This window comes from Lissotriton helveticus, chromosome 8 (assembly GCF_964261635.1).
Source record: "Lissotriton helveticus chromosome 8, aLisHel1.1, whole genome shotgun sequence".
Classification (NCBI taxonomy): domain Eukaryota; kingdom Metazoa; phylum Chordata; class Amphibia; order Caudata; family Salamandridae; genus Lissotriton; species Lissotriton helveticus.
In genome coordinates this window covers 9,371,391-9,386,616 of record NC_136069.1, presented here as the reverse complement: position 1 = coordinate 9,386,616, position 15,226 = coordinate 9,371,391, and the positions used below count along the sequence as shown (strand labels likewise).

At 47.7% G+C, this 15,226-nt stretch overlaps 1 protein-coding gene across 4 annotated transcripts in view; it reads right to left on the bottom strand.

The window, feature by feature from the left end:
* Window positions 1-15,226, bottom strand: part of HAO2 (hydroxyacid oxidase 2) — a 174,966-nt gene that overhangs the window by 59,726 nt on the left and 100,014 nt on the right. For 2 of the 4 annotated variants that reach the window (XM_078656360.1, XM_078656357.1), the window contains one exon: window positions 1,501-1,654. In XM_078656360.1, coding sequence (XP_078512486.1) covers window positions 1,501-1,631 — 131 coding nt within the window. In that variant the 5' untranslated portion in view covers window positions 1,632-1,654. Of the gene's footprint in view, window positions 1-1,500; window positions 1,655-10,658; window positions 10,684-11,050; window positions 11,091-15,226 lie in introns of those variants that run through there. The other 2 variants (XM_078656359.1, XM_078656358.1) reach the window with 2 other exon arrangements.

The window sequence follows — 15,226 nt, the reverse complement described above, 5'->3', positions numbered from 1 at the left end:
TGATGATGTGCACGCGCATTTTAGGTCAATGCGCTTGCGCATTGACCTAAAAGCGCACGAGCACAGCATCAAATCGCCAGTGTAGGTAAACCTTGTTTAAGCCCCTATAGTCTCGCTCAATGCGCATGCGCATTGAGAGGCGAGACCTAAAAATGAATCTGTTCTCATGTAATGCAACTGGAGCTATGTAAAGCGCTCTGATACGCGATACCTTTGGGTCAATTTGCGCTATACAAAACTCTGCAAAATAAAAAAATAAAAAGAATAAAGGTTATCTGACCCCAGAAGAAAAAGTAACTGCCTTTTCATGGACCACCCAAGTTTGGCAAAATTCTTTTAGTCTCTTGAAAATTCACAAGGGCCCCCAGATCATCCGAGAGAGAAGTTTGGTCTGTTCAAGTCTTGGGGAATATTTAATCCGACAGCTACCACCCTTCACGAAGGATCTTCCATCCGATGCTCAAGATACAAAGAATGCGGTAAACAAACTCCATGATAGGCGAGAGGCAGCCACATTTCATTTTGCCAACAATAGATGTCGTCAGCCTGTAAACTTCAATAAAAAACAAAGAAGGGATTCAGACTGCTAAACACACTTTATCCACTGGCACACTCTACAGCCAACAACGTGACCATTCTAGACATGCTGCTAAACGTGAGCTTAAACAATAATGGCCCAGATGCATGAAAGGAAAATCTGGTCGCAAAGGGGCAGATTCTCAAAATCTGCCCCTTTGCGAACGGTATTTTTGCATCATCCCAAATGCAAAAATCGCAATTTAAGGAATCTCTAAATTGAGATTTCTTAAATGCAATGCAAAAAAGTAAAAAAAATAGCGATTTCGCAATTAGGGGTAGCAAATTACCATGAAGTTGAACTTCATGGTAATTTGCAAAAACTTTGAAAAATTCACTTTTGTGCATTTTTCAAAGTTTCATGTTGTGCACACACATGCCCTTCGGGCATGTGTGTGCGCAACATATGTGCACAGATTAATTTCAGGGGTGCAACAGGGTGTCCTTTGGACACCCTGGCACCATTGAAATTGCATTCCCAATTTGAGATTCGCTAATTGCTAATCGCAAATTGAGAATGTCTTCCCATTCATTCCTATGGGCCTCTAGGCCCATAGGAATGGATGGGGAGGTATTCCTTAATTACGACTTGCAAATTGCGAGTCGCAATTAAGGAATATTAAGAAATCGCATTTTTTTTTAGCGATTTCTTCATGCATAACATTTTGCTATTCATTATTACCGAATCCTTATTTTTCGCTAATAAGGAATCTCAAAATGGATGCTTGATGCATCTGGAGGAATATAGTGACAATTTAAATGATGATAGCGATGTATAAGAATCAGGTACAGCAATGGGCACCACGTATACGCCACCCTATGCCAGCCTCTTCGTAGGTGGAGCGACACTGTCCCTGGAGAGAGGAGCTCTCTGAATACACCCCCCTAACTCCCAAGGGTTCTTCTCCACAGCCTGCTCCTTACCTCTTAAATGCCAGGAGATTGTCATCTCGGGTGCAGCATTCATCCGCTCCTGCCGCATAGTACTCCCAGGTGGCCTTGGGAAGGTGGTCCTTGGCGTAGTCTTCAAAGTCAGACAGGCAAATCAGAGCCATTGTAGAATGCGGACGTTTGCAAACTGTGAACGAGAGGACAGGTTTGGGTGTCACACAACACGCTGCATCACAGGTAGACTCACACAAGGGACTGTCATAGTCTGAATGAAATCCACTTACCGAAGCCGGTGGGGTGGCAGCAAACACTTAATAACAGAATGAAATTCTGACTAAGAGGTGAACTTCCCACTTAACTTGTTACAACCCTCTCCTACGCACCTAAAAAATTATCCAACAAATATGTACCGTGCCACAGTCTGCTATGGAGTACTTCTCAGTAAGAATGTTCTTCTGAGAAAAAGGCTCCACTTCTTTATTCAAGGAAGTCCATGTGAGGACTGTTCCTATAGGAGCACGGATAAAGGCAATATGCAAATGTCTGGTATCAGTCTATAGCAGCACGGCAGGTGATAAAACAATGGACTGGAATGTGGCCTCGGTGATCGCCAGCGCCTAAGATTATCCTACGCATGTTTGTAATTCACGCGCTATGTTCTTACGGCCTTGAAACTGTATTTTTTTAACATAGCATTCCCTGGCACCTTGGGAGTAAGAAACGACTACAATAACACGTTTATTCCATCTGAGACTGTATAAGAATTCCATGTTTCAGCTGTAACCTAGAGAGGACGCCTCGATGCGGAGGGACACTCCTAAGGACAGAAGAGCCATACGCCTTCTGATCTGGATTCCCAATGACGCAAGGGCTGGGCTCCAGGGACTTAGTCCTGGCGCAGGGGGCCCCCAAATCTTTCAGGGGACCCTGAATCTTTCTGGGGTCCCATTCAACCTAAGGTCAATGACAATCAGTGAGATATAAGAGACTAAGGGGCCCCTCTTCATATGCTGTAGAGGGGCCCCATCACTTTGCGTTACATCACTGCTGTGCTCGTCCTGAATAAGCTGGGGAGAAGGTAAAGGAGATTTGGGTACATTTTCGAAGACTGGCAGAAAATACGAAACAGGATTCTCATAGCCCATTCATAAAATGTTAGATATATTTTTGCATTAAATTGAATAATAATTGCACCGGCAATTCTAAGGAAGATTTTAGCAATTGTTCCTTGCACCCCTGTCCTGATGAGGCCCAACTAGGGCTGAAACACGTCAACAAGTGGAGAAGGAGGAACCCGTTGTATATCGAATCAAATTTAATAATGGACACACATACAGAAAAAATGTTTTAGAGGTGGAGAGAGTACCTCTAACGTGCAGAGGATTACCCCACAGTGTGCTGCACTGTACTGTAGGAACGGACACTTTCTATGTAAATTTGGAGGTTAGGAAACGACTATTTTTGTTTTTGTGTAATTCTGTATGTTTTCTAATGTATATTGTGCATATTTGTTTTGTTATCAGTACCAGTATATAGGAGTAATTGAATGTACCCTATTATTATAGCCTTATAGCCCGCCGCAGAGGGCTATACCGGCTATTAAAGGCCCCCTCCAGCGTTAAAGGCACCGAGCCGAAGGCGAGGGCCTTTAACAAGGGAGAGGGACTTTAATAGCGGTATAGCCCATCTACGAAGGGCTATAAGGCTATTAGAACATTCTGTCACTAGAGGGCAGAATGTTCTAACGAAAAAAACAAAGCCTTTTGGGAGCTCGAGAGGATTGGAATCTCCTCAGGCTCCCTGAAGCCTTTGTTGACAGCCAGAGCTGTGAACAAAGAAACATTGGAATGTTGGAGCTCCAGGCTTATACCAGCCATTATAAGCAGGGAGCACTGCATTGTTTTCAATGGAGCTCCCAACATTCCAATGTTCTAATAATCGTTAGGATATTTCTTCATCCGCATCACTTTTGTTTGTACACATATTTATATATGTTTAGGCACCAGAATCGATACGATCAGGTAAGTGTGTTTTAAGAAAGAAATACTTTAGGTTTCAAAAATGGACACAGTGCAATTTTTATAGGCGGCAATATTATCTTATGGAGGAAAAACAAATACTGCATATAGGGTGAGTACAGGGCGAGGTCCAAGGCGCCACCAGCAGGTCACCTCCAGCGGCACTAGAGCAGCGGGTGAGAGTGGCGCAATACAGCGTCGGCTGCCCAATGTTAGTCAATGGAGATCAAGCCGTTCACAAAGAGGCTGCAGGTTTAGACTGGGAGGCCAGTCGGTCTGAACCAATAGGGGGGCTCAGGCCTCATGATGCCAGGGGACGTGGAGAAACCTTCGGTCCACTAATGGTCAGGCCAGGGGCGACGGGTGTAGAGGTGTCTTGAGGCATCAGGTGTTCGTCACCGTAGACACTCGCGGTAGAGGGGGCCAGCACACAGAGGATACCGGCAGCGTCCACAGCTGGAAAACCCAAGGTGGGTTCATGTCTGAAGGTCTGGGGACAATGCTGGCACCATTGGCCCACTCTAACTCAGGCTCGGCGGCTGGGGTAGAGTGGTGCTTTCTGGTGTCGGGTCTTTGACGGTCCGAAGTCCTCACAGGTCTGTCTGTGGCGTCTGAGGTGCAGGGGAACAGCTCCACTGGTCCACGGGAGTTCCAGCATCTTGTTAGAGGTACTTTCAGTCCTCCCTGGCTTTTGGAGGCTCAGCAGCTTGCAGGACGAGCAGACTTTGGTGCAATTGTCGGGAATAGGCAAGCAGTTTCGGCAGGAAAGGGTGACTCTCTTTAATCTTGGAGTCTGGGGTGGTCGGACCAGTGCCACCGCTCTGGGCGCTGACCCTGGGGGGCACCAACTTTTAAAATATATTTTGGATTTTAAACCCCCAGCTGTAGAGTCCCTTTCCTCCAGGGGCCTTCAATCTTCTTGCTGGAGAGGGATCGGAGTTTTGTCTATGGAAGTTTTGACTCATCATAAAGTAGCGCAGAGGGTTAATGTGCCTGTCGCAAAGCACGTGCAGCCTGCAGATCACAGAGGTGCATGTATGTGGACAGCTCAGTGGGTTGCTGATTTTGTTACAGTTGTCATCAAAGAGCTGCAGGCAAACTGCAAGGCATGGGTTACAGTGTTATGATATTTCCCTCAGTCTTTGATTATCACAAGTTTGCTAAGAAAGGGATAATTTGGGAAGAAATACATTCTTATTTGTAAAGTCAACCCAACCACGGTGTTAGCGTTTTAAAATCTGAGTGTGTGCTGTTGCAGACCAAGAACTCTTGAAATAGACTGCCTACCGACACGGGTGGCCTGTGACGCCTGCCCCATGCTGTCCACTTTATCTAATACAACTTTTCATATGTTCTAATTTACACATGTATGAGTCATTGTCTCTGTATAATGTATATGTGATGTAAAGTGCTCTGACACCTTACAGTGGTATGAGTAGCGCTATAAAACAATAGATATGCACATTAGAGAGACAATGGAGAGATGAGGGACACTGGTGGAGGGGGGAGTGAGGGAATCCGAGGATGAGGTCATGAGGGGGAGGGGCTACAGAGAGATGAGGGGCACTGGGGGACGGTGGTGGTGAGTGAATCTGTGGGGAAGGTGGCCACTGGGGCATTAATAAACATTGTTGCACCGGGCGCCACCAGCGCTAAAGCAGGCCCTGAACCCACTTTTCAACCTGCGAACAACACTACAACAATCAACTCTCCAGAGATGAAATGCCGTCCAGCGACCCACAGATGATTTATTTATTTTAGTTTATCAATTTTATATAGCACGGAAATGGTCCGAAGGCATCCGAGTGCTTCACAACAAGCAGGATACAAGGGTTGCAGTGGCTTACAAGCAGGATACAAGGGTTGCAGCGGGTTGCAGCGGCTTACATGCTGGATACGAGGGTTGCAGCGGCTTACAACCTGGATACGAGGGTTGCAGCGGCTTACAAGCAGGATACGAGGGTTGCAGCGGCTTACAAGCTGGATACAAGGGTTGCAGCGGGTTGCAGCGGCTTACAAGCTGGATACGAGGGTTGCAGCGGCTTACAACCTGGATACGAGGGTTGCAACGGCTTACAAGCAGGATACGAGGGTTGCAGCGGCTTACAAGCTGGATACGAGGGTTGCAGCGGCTTACAAGCAGGATACGAGGGTTGCAGCGGCTTACAAGCAGGATACAAGGGTTGCAGTGGCTTATGTGCTGGATACAAGGGTTGCAGCGGCTTACAAGCAGGATACGAGGGTTGCAGCGGCTTACAAGCAGGATACGAGGGTTGCAGCGGGTTGCAGCGTCTTACAAGCTGGATACGAGGGTTGCAGCGGCTTACAACCTGGATACGAGGGTTGCAGCGGCTTACAAGCAGGATACGGGGGTTGCAGCGGCTTACAAGCTTGATACGAGGGTTGCAGCGGCTTACAAGCAGGATACGAGGGTTGCAGCGGCTTACAAGCAGGATACAAGGGTTGCAGTGGCTTACGTGCTGGATACAAGGGTTGCAGCGGCTTACAAGCAGGATACGAGGGTTGCAGCGGCTTACAAGCAGGATACAAGGGTTGCAGCGGGTTGCAGCGTCTTACAAGCTGGATACGAGGGTTGCAGCGGCTTACAACCTGGATACGAGGGTTGCAGCGGCTTACAAGCAGGATACGAGGGTTGCAGCGGCTTACAAGCTGGATACAAGGGTTGCAGCGGGTTGCAGCGGCTTACAAGCTGGATACGAGGGTTGCAGCGGCTTACAAGCTGGATACGAGGGTTGCAGCGGCTTACAAGCTGGATACGAGGGTTGCAGTGGCTTACGTGCTGGATACAAGGGTTGCAGTGGCTTACGTGCTGGATACAAGGGTTGCAGCGGCTTACAAGCAGGATACGAGGGTTGCAGCGGCTTAAAGCAATTCATTTTGAAAATGACGTCTCTCACTTCGTTTACTAACCAAGCTTTAATATTAAAACAAGGGAGCATATTAGCAACAAAGCAACAAATGGCGATATTTATCGCTAAATGCGATTAGCGCATTTTTTTTATCGCTGCCTATCGCCGGATATTATCGCAGAGATAACCTGCTATTAGCAACGTTTATCTCTAATGCGATAAAATATCCGGCGATAGCGTCGAAATGCGTGAATATCGCTGGAAATCCAGCGATATTCAGGCATTAACACTAATAGGGTCTTAACCTGAGTATCCACCTCCCATTGGATATACAGGTTAAGTCATGGTCTGAGCAGGCGTTAGGTTCTGGCGATAATCGCGCCTAGCGCGATTTTTTTTATCGCTTCGTCTGCCTTGCTAATAGGCGATAGTGATGTTAGCGACTGCTTTCAGTTGCTAACAGGTTGGGTACGCCCACTTTTCATATCATTAGCGATAAATATCGCTGACATGCAAAGAGGGCCGCAAACCGCTCATTATCGCCTCAACGCTGTCGCTAACTGATGTTAGTGAAAGCTTGCTAATAGGGTGATAAAAATATTGCCGCTTTAGCAGGAAAGAGTCCCGCTAAAGCGGAGATGGTGCCCTTGCTAACATGTCTCCATATCCTTTAACAGGGCTTCATTATCGGGCCCACTGTTATTTTACCCTATCTAAAAAGTTAATTTCCTATAAATGATTATTCCTTTTTTATGTGTCATTAGGTTTTTTTCTATTATTTTGTACCATTTGTTTTCTATAAATTTGTTTTTCAAATAAATGGGTTTTAAAATTTTTGGGGTCCTAGCATGTCTTCTCATGACTGTGTTTTTCAATGCCTTGGAGAGCGCAGACTTCCCCAGGAAGCCTCAGGGGGGGGAGGGGGGAAGGGGGGTCAGGGCAGCACATGGGACTCCTGAAAAAGGCAGTGACGTCCGACCTCGGGTCCTCAGAGCCCCCGCTGGTTTTTGTGCTCTTAGATATCGTTGTAATCATCTGAAACGAGAACAAACCAGTCTCTGGGAGACAAGACTCCCCCCCCCCTCACCCCAACCCCCCCCCCCCCGCCCCCCGGCGGTGGCTCCGTCCAGGGCCACCGCGCGTCATTCCAGCCCCCTCGCGGCCTCCCTCCTCCGGTGACGTCCCGCGCTGGACCCAGGCCCAGTAGCCATCACCAACTGGAGAACTAAAGCGCTTCGAAAGGGGTCAGAGGCGCAGTGATGGTCCTGCTGCAGGCTCGGTCCAGGGCAGAGCAGCCACCCTGCCCCATGGCCCTCTCACTCTGAGGATGTCCAACCCTGGGTGGTGATGTGGCTTGGGTCACTCGGGTGGGGTGCCACCCCCCCTCGAGAGGTCGAACCCCTGACACTCATCTCTGGATCCCTTACTCTCTCTACCTCGGTGCTGCTCCCACCTGGCGCTCTGCCCTGTCACCTCCTGTCACTAGCATGGCTGGCCGGGAGTGGCCTTCACCTGTCTTCCATTTGTAATGCTGGGTGTGGCCTTCACCTGTCTTCCTTTGTGGGGCTGTTCAGGTGTTCATCTTTGCGATATCGGTTAATGCAAGCTGACTGAGTCCCTCGCAGGGGAGCCTTCAGGCTGTATTTTGTTATGTTAAATGTTATGTTAAATTAATTTCTATAGCGCGCGATTCACCCGGGGGCATCTCGGCGCTTGCCTAGAAGTTATATCCTGAGACTAGATCCCGAGAGTGGGATTAAAATAGGAACGATTTTAGCTGTTTCCTGAATGTGCTGTAAATAGAGATTTTCCGAGGGGAACAGGCAGCTCATTCCAAAATCTTGGAGCCAGGTACGAGAATGATTTTCCTCCAGTGCGGCTCAGCCTTATACGCGGCAGTCGTAGAAGACCTAGAGCCCCGGACCTGAGGTTTTTGTCCGGTACATGTTTGACGAGTCTCTTCTGGAGGTATTGAGGGCCTCTTCCATTGAAACAACAGATCTTAGGGCCCGATTCACAGAACTAACTTAAGACAAAATCCTAAACTTACTACTTTTGGTATTCACAGAAGTTAGGATTTTGTCTTAAGTTTGTTTTAAGACAGACTTAAGACAGACTTAAGACAGACTTAAGACAAAATCCTAACTTAAGTCTGTCTTAAGTCTGTCTTAAGTCTGTCTTAAGTTTGTCTTAAGTCTGTCTTAAGTCTGTCTTAAGACAAACTTAAGACAAAATTCTAACTTCTGTGAATACCAAAAGTAGTAAGTTTAGGATTTTGTCTTAAATTAGTTCTGTGAATCGGGCCCTGAGAAAATTATCTCTTTCTCACTAATAGCCAATGGAGCTCTCGCAGTAAAGGGGCCGAAGGAGAGCCCGCTGGGCGGTTCAGTACCATCCTGGCCGCCGTATTCTGAATCACCTGCAGTTTGCTTAGCAGGGTCTCTCCCACTTCTGCCAACAAGGCGTTGCCGTAGTCCAAGCGGCTGATGACCATGGCTTGGACCAGGGCACCTCTTGGAACGAACGGACCAGGCCACACGGCATGAATGCGGCTCTCAACCCGGTCGTCCAGGGCCCTGTGATGGTTTGTGGGCATAAAGCGAAGGATTCTGCGAAGCAAACACAGGCTGTAATAGCAGGAGCTAGTGGTGCCGGCAATATGATCTTTCAGAGATAGAGACTGGTCTAGTTTTAGACCTAGATTTTTAACACAATGTGTTTGAACAGGTGCTGCTCCCAGTTGGGAGGGCCACCAGTCATCAGACCAGCTCGCTGTGGCTTTTCCCATTAGCACTACCTCGGTTTTGCCGGGATTCAGCTGGAGACAGTTCTGCGTCATCTGATCTGAAGCATTCCTCTGGCGAACCGTGCTTTCTCTGCTTCAATGTCCGGGCCAATAATGAACATAAGCCGAGTATCACCAGCATACGAGATGACCTCGAAACCTAGCTGTTCTACTATTCTTGCTATCGGAGCCATATAAATGTTAAATAAGGTCGGGTTTAGGCAGCAGCCCTGGGGTACGCCTCGGTCTAAACTGATTGCTAAGGTCCTAGCATGATTGTTTGTGTTCTGCCCGACGAAGTCCCGCAGCCATTTCAGGGCTGTGTCTTGAATGCCACATGCGTCTCGTCTCTCCGCCAGCACTTCATGTGAGATGTATCAAATGCCGCGAAGAGATCTAATAGTATCAGTATTACCGATCCCCCTTAAACTCTATCCTCCTGTGGACAGGCAACCAATGGAGGCCCCGCAGGTGGGGAGAAGTGTGGTGACGGAGAGGCACATTTCCAAAGAGTCTGGCAGCCCCGTCAATGGGTAAAACGTGGGCCTGGATCCGCGTGGGTAGTTTACTCAAACACGTCACCAGCACAGCGCGTCCGTGGCTGCTGACGGAGCGGTTCCGTCACCAGCACCCAAGGGGTTAAACTCTATCCTCCTGTGGACAGGCAACCAATGGAGGCCCCGCAGGTGGGGAGAAGTGTGGTGACGGAGAGGCACATTTCCAAAGAGTCTGGCAGCCCCGTCAATGGGTAACACGTGGGCCTGGATCCGCGTGGGTAGTTTACTCAAACACGTCACCAGCACAGCGCGTCCGTGGCTGCTGACGGAGCGGTTCCGTCACCAGCACCCAAGGGGTTAAACTCTATCCTCCTGCGGACAGGCAGCCAATGGAGGCCCCGCAGGTGGGGAGAAGTGTGGTGACGGAGAGGCGCATTTCTAATGAGTCTGGTAGCCCTGTCACTGGGTAACACGTGGGCCTGGTTCCGCGTGGGTAGTTCACTCAAACACGTCACCGTGCACTGGCGTCTAAGAGCGCTCATAACGCGGACAGGCAGCTCAGAGTTCCAAAATACATATTAATGACAGACATTTGCAAGTCAGGCACGTCACTCCAGGTTATTAGCATATTCATTGCCCCTCCCAAAAACAAAGCACGCGAACACGCGTGGCAATAGTACATGGTGCTTTGTTTTCACCGATAAGTTGCATCTTTTAGACTTTCATTCAGATTGCATTTTTGTGTTAATTTAATATCTGGAAATAACCTCGGACTCAAACCTACTTCGAGAGTCTATAAACAAAACCATAGATTAAGATTAAAATAAATAATATATACAACATAGCATTTCAGTCCCTTTGAAAGATCCATGTTTTAAGAACGCACGGAGCATTTCACACGCGTGTTGTGTGTTTTTGGGAGTTAGAACACACAGTTTCAAGAACAGGATGCGTAAACATTCGACGACCATGTAACATGCATTAAAGTTCTGAGAGTTTGGAAAGTTACACTCGGCGGTACCTGCGCGTGCCAGCTCTGCCCGTGGACTGGAAGTGAGGAGAAGGGGGGGTGCTGACCTTTAACCTCGGGGGGAGTTAATGGTTACTGTATGGTTAGAGTTTAATCGCATTACGCAGGCAGTGGGCTGGTCTGAGCACTCTGGCCTCCTGGAGGGGGGTGGTGGGGGCCACGACCAGGCAGCCTCAGGGGAGGGGGCTCAGGAGAACACAGAGGCCCAAGAAAGGGGGGGGGGGGTAGAGGGGTGCATCACTAAACATACCTGAGGGGGCTGCAGCGGGTAGAAGGGCGCCCTTCTCTCAAAGCGCTATAACACTGAGCACTGGACCCACACTGACCCCTGCTGGCCACAGCTGGCCTGGCCACAGCTAGGCAGATGTGTGGGACATACCTACCTCTGCAGCGTCTGCAGTGCACAGACTGACACCGGAAGTGAAGACACTACTCCCCTCCACGGCGAGTTTTCCAGCAAACTAGCGTCACGAGTCCTGACCCGTAGCCAGAAGCGCTTTGGGGCTAGTGCCAAGTGCCTAGTGGTCAGGGCGCCATTTTAAGGGCGTTCCAGGCCGAAGCACCCCAAGGCGCCAAGAAGCGGTTGGCTAAAAAGTCTGAACTCAAAGCGTCACGCAGGCCACGGCACACTTGGCTGCTGTGATTTAATCGAACCTCCGTGCCTTTACTAAGAAGCATTGGCAATGCCAATATGTGTGGGTTTTTAATGACAGTGTCTTTTGTGTCACTAGTGATTCACGCACTCAGGTTCTCACGCATTTATTTATTTATTTATTTATGCATTTTTATATAGCGCGGACTTTACCCGAAGGTGTCAGAGCGCTTCACAAAAGGAACAGAAATGAAACATAATGAGAAACATTACAAAAGAGCAGATTAAAAAAGCATACATTACGTTACATAAGGTAATAGTGACATTTGTGAGCAAACAAAATACATGAGGTAGTAAAAATTGTGAGCAACCAAAAATACACGAGGTAGTAAAGGTAATAGTGACAATTGTGAGCAAACAAAATACATGAGGTAGTAAAAATTGTGAGCAGCCAAAAATACATGAGGTAGTAAAAAGTGCACAGGAGGAAAAAGTGACAAGTGTGCAGTTATAAGAGAAAACAAAGTATCATTTGAGGTATAATACTGCAAAAGGTGCTAGACACTCAGGCACAAGAACAAGCGTTATGTAGGCGAAGGAGGCACTTGTGCCAATATCAAAGGTAAAAACATGTGAGAGGTAGCAAACCGTGTGTTACAAGGGCAAAGTGGTGTGTGCATGTTACACAAGGGCACCAAACACAAGTACATGGAAAATACTCCAAGGAGGCAGACACTCCAACCCCAGGAATACCCTGGGAAGGCACTTCCATGGTCGTGGAAATTATCAGTAGTGGGAAGTCAAATAACAAGAGGACGTGAATTACTTTTGGAGGTGTCTCTGGAGGAGGAGAACTTTGAGGTCCCTTTTGAAGGCCTGGGAGGAGGCGGTGGTCCAGAGCTGAGGCGGAAGGGAGTTCCAGATTCTCACTGCGTTGCCTGAAAAGGATTGGGCCATTGTTCTCTCCTTCTTGAAAGTGGGAGGTTCAAGCAGTAGATTCTCCGCATTAACTGATGGTCTAGAGCCTCCAGAGAGTTTCAGTTTATTCGCCAGGTAGCGGGGAGAGGAGGAGTGCAAGGCTTTGTGGGTGATACAAGCGGTCTTGTAGATAGCTCTAGCCTCGAAGGGAAGCCAGCGGAGGGTGGATAACAGCGGTGTGATGTGATCGCTTCTTTTGGCCCCATAAATGAAGCGAGCTGCTGAATGGAAAACAGACTTAAGTGGGGACAGGTGAGATTTGGGGAGGCCAGTAAGAAGAGAATTGCAGTAGTCCACTCTGGAGAGGACCAGCGATTGCACCAGGGTTATAAGGTCCTGCTCCGGGAAGAAGCGTTGGTCACTCATCTTTGCTCTGCGTCCCTCCAGCCAGACTCAGACTTGTATTCACTAGGACTGCGCGGAGTTCGCAGAGTTCTGAGGTGTGACATAAAAACTCTGCCGCGTGACGTGGAGTTCGGCGAACGGCGGAGTGCCTTAGGATCAGGCCGTTCGTGGTGATTTTATGTGTGTCGGGTGTTTGTCTCACGTTGTAAAATCATCGCAAACAGCGCCATGCGCAGCGCAGGAGGGCGCAGCTTCCTGTCTGCTGCTCGAATAGATTGATGATACTCAAACGGCAGCTTTCTCAACGCGAACGGAAGGTTTCTCAACATTAGTGGTCGCAACCTGCCGCGACCACTCACATTGAGAAATCCGACTGACCGCGGTGAGAAATCTCGCCAGGCGGTAGATTTTCCTCGCTCGCGCTTGCCAACTAGACCTTGGCGAGCACAAGCAAGCAAAAATCTGACGGGGAGGTGGATTTTCCTCGCTAGCCAACTTGGCGTTGATAAGCACGAGTGAAGAAACAAACTCCACTCCCAAAAAAACCTCCTCTCCGCTCTGCGGTGCAGTGTTTTTGGGCACTACATGTGCTCCACAGAGTGCGGAGAACTCCGCAAACGGAGCGGAGTTCACTGTCAAGGGTTACTATTCACCCTATAACATGCCCACAATAAAAAAAACATATTCAATAACTTACGCAAGATGAACTGAAAGAATACAAGTAGAAAAAAAGACCACATGATGCGGTCTAAACACTGCGGGAATATACTTCCAATAATGAAACTAAACATGGCAGTAGGTGTGCTTCTCTAAGTGGGATTGTAAATAGTCTATCGTGTTTTAAGTGTCCAGCATGGCCGCCACATTTCTAATCAAAGCGTTGGCCATCTTGGAATGGTAAAACAATGATACACGCACTATGGACAACAGCATTCCATGATGGCTGCTTGATGTAGAAGAAATGACCACGCGGGATGCAGCACAAAGGAGAGCTGATAGGGGCAGGAGAAGGATTACAGCTGATGGAGCAAGGATTCGCACATAACGCGACTTGCTTGTACTCAGCCCTCTCGACATAACGTTAATAAATTAATCAACATGTTCGTATTACTAATATTGCATTACATACCATTTATTTTAGAGGTTTTATATAGCGCTGGCTGGACCCGGGGGCATCAGAGCGCTTTACATTTTGTGAGCCAGACGGTCAAAAAAACAGGGACCCCAAAAACATAACAGTATAGTATATACACAACATATAAAAGTCAACATATGGGGGACTTCAGGAAGATAAATATGGGAAGACAAAAAACACCATACTGTGGGAAGCTTGCATATGTGCTTTTACTAACTGTAATCCGCTTGCATTAAAATGGCCACTGCTACGCGGGATTTTCTACTGCGCATGCGTCTGTCACACTCACATGACATGACGTACTCTGTGCTTTGGAGGGAATCTTTCGCTTCTGCACACTAGAATTAAAATGGCTGCTCTGTGTTACAGCATGCATGAAGCTTGCGCTGCTGCTTTTGCTAAACTGTTCGTTCTGCTTAACCTTAACGCAATAGTTAAAAATAAAGTAATGGGAATAGAGTAGAGATAAGTGGTATACAGTGCATTCTTTTATTCTGTGTTCTTAAACTGTTTCTTTTCTATTCTTACATGTAAATACATTTTGGGCCTGACGCTTGTCGCTGAACTCCATATTGAAACCTTTGAGCCTGCGCACCAGAGACTGAAAATTCATCGAGTCATGGCATTGAATGAGTGCCAGGGACAGTCTTGACCAAGATGCGCCTGGGAACCTCACCTCCTGAACTCTCCGAAGGAAACAGAATTCTAATATGAACTAAAATGTAACAAATGATAGAACATTCATTGTTGGGTGGAATAAAGATGTCATGTGAAAATAAAATTGATGGGTGGAGATGAAAATTTAAATATGAGATGCAGATAGTGCCATTTTGGTATGGTTTGACGACCTCTCCTCATTCCTTGTCCAATCAAAATTGGGGATCCTTACACTAGCAACATTGGGGGGTGGTACACTGACTTGGAAAATAGTATAACTAGCCTAGGTTTAGCTAGAGAAATTGTCCAACTTGTCCGAATAGCTGAACTGTCACTGACCCAACGCACTCAATAGGTGACCAAGATCAGAGGGCCGCGGAGCACTCTATTAGACGATTCGCTGACCCAATTTGGGTTCTGGGAAACTGAAGTGCTGGCAAAGCACTTTGTCGGGAAAATTGATACCCCAATCGGGGTTCCGGCTGTTAGCTGGAGAGAGGGAGTAGCGCAGGCGTTGCAACTTAACTGCGGGTGCTGGTCTTAACCTTTGGAGGTCCTGTCCTGATCCAATTTGGTTTTACCTGTCCTGATTCTGAATCTGCACCTGCTGGCCTACTGGCGACTGCAACCTTCGGGGTTCTGTCTTTTAAATTGACCTGTGGGCAGGATTAGTTCTTCACACTATTCTAGGTAAATATAAAATCCATGTGGGTTCGTCATTGATTTGTTCCCTCTCTTACCCTTCCTAATCGCCTCATGTTTAATTGCTGCAAATTTGCATATCATGTTCCTTCTCTTTACCCTTCCTATTGATAAAGTTTGACATATGTTCCCTTTTTCCCCTCCCTTTTG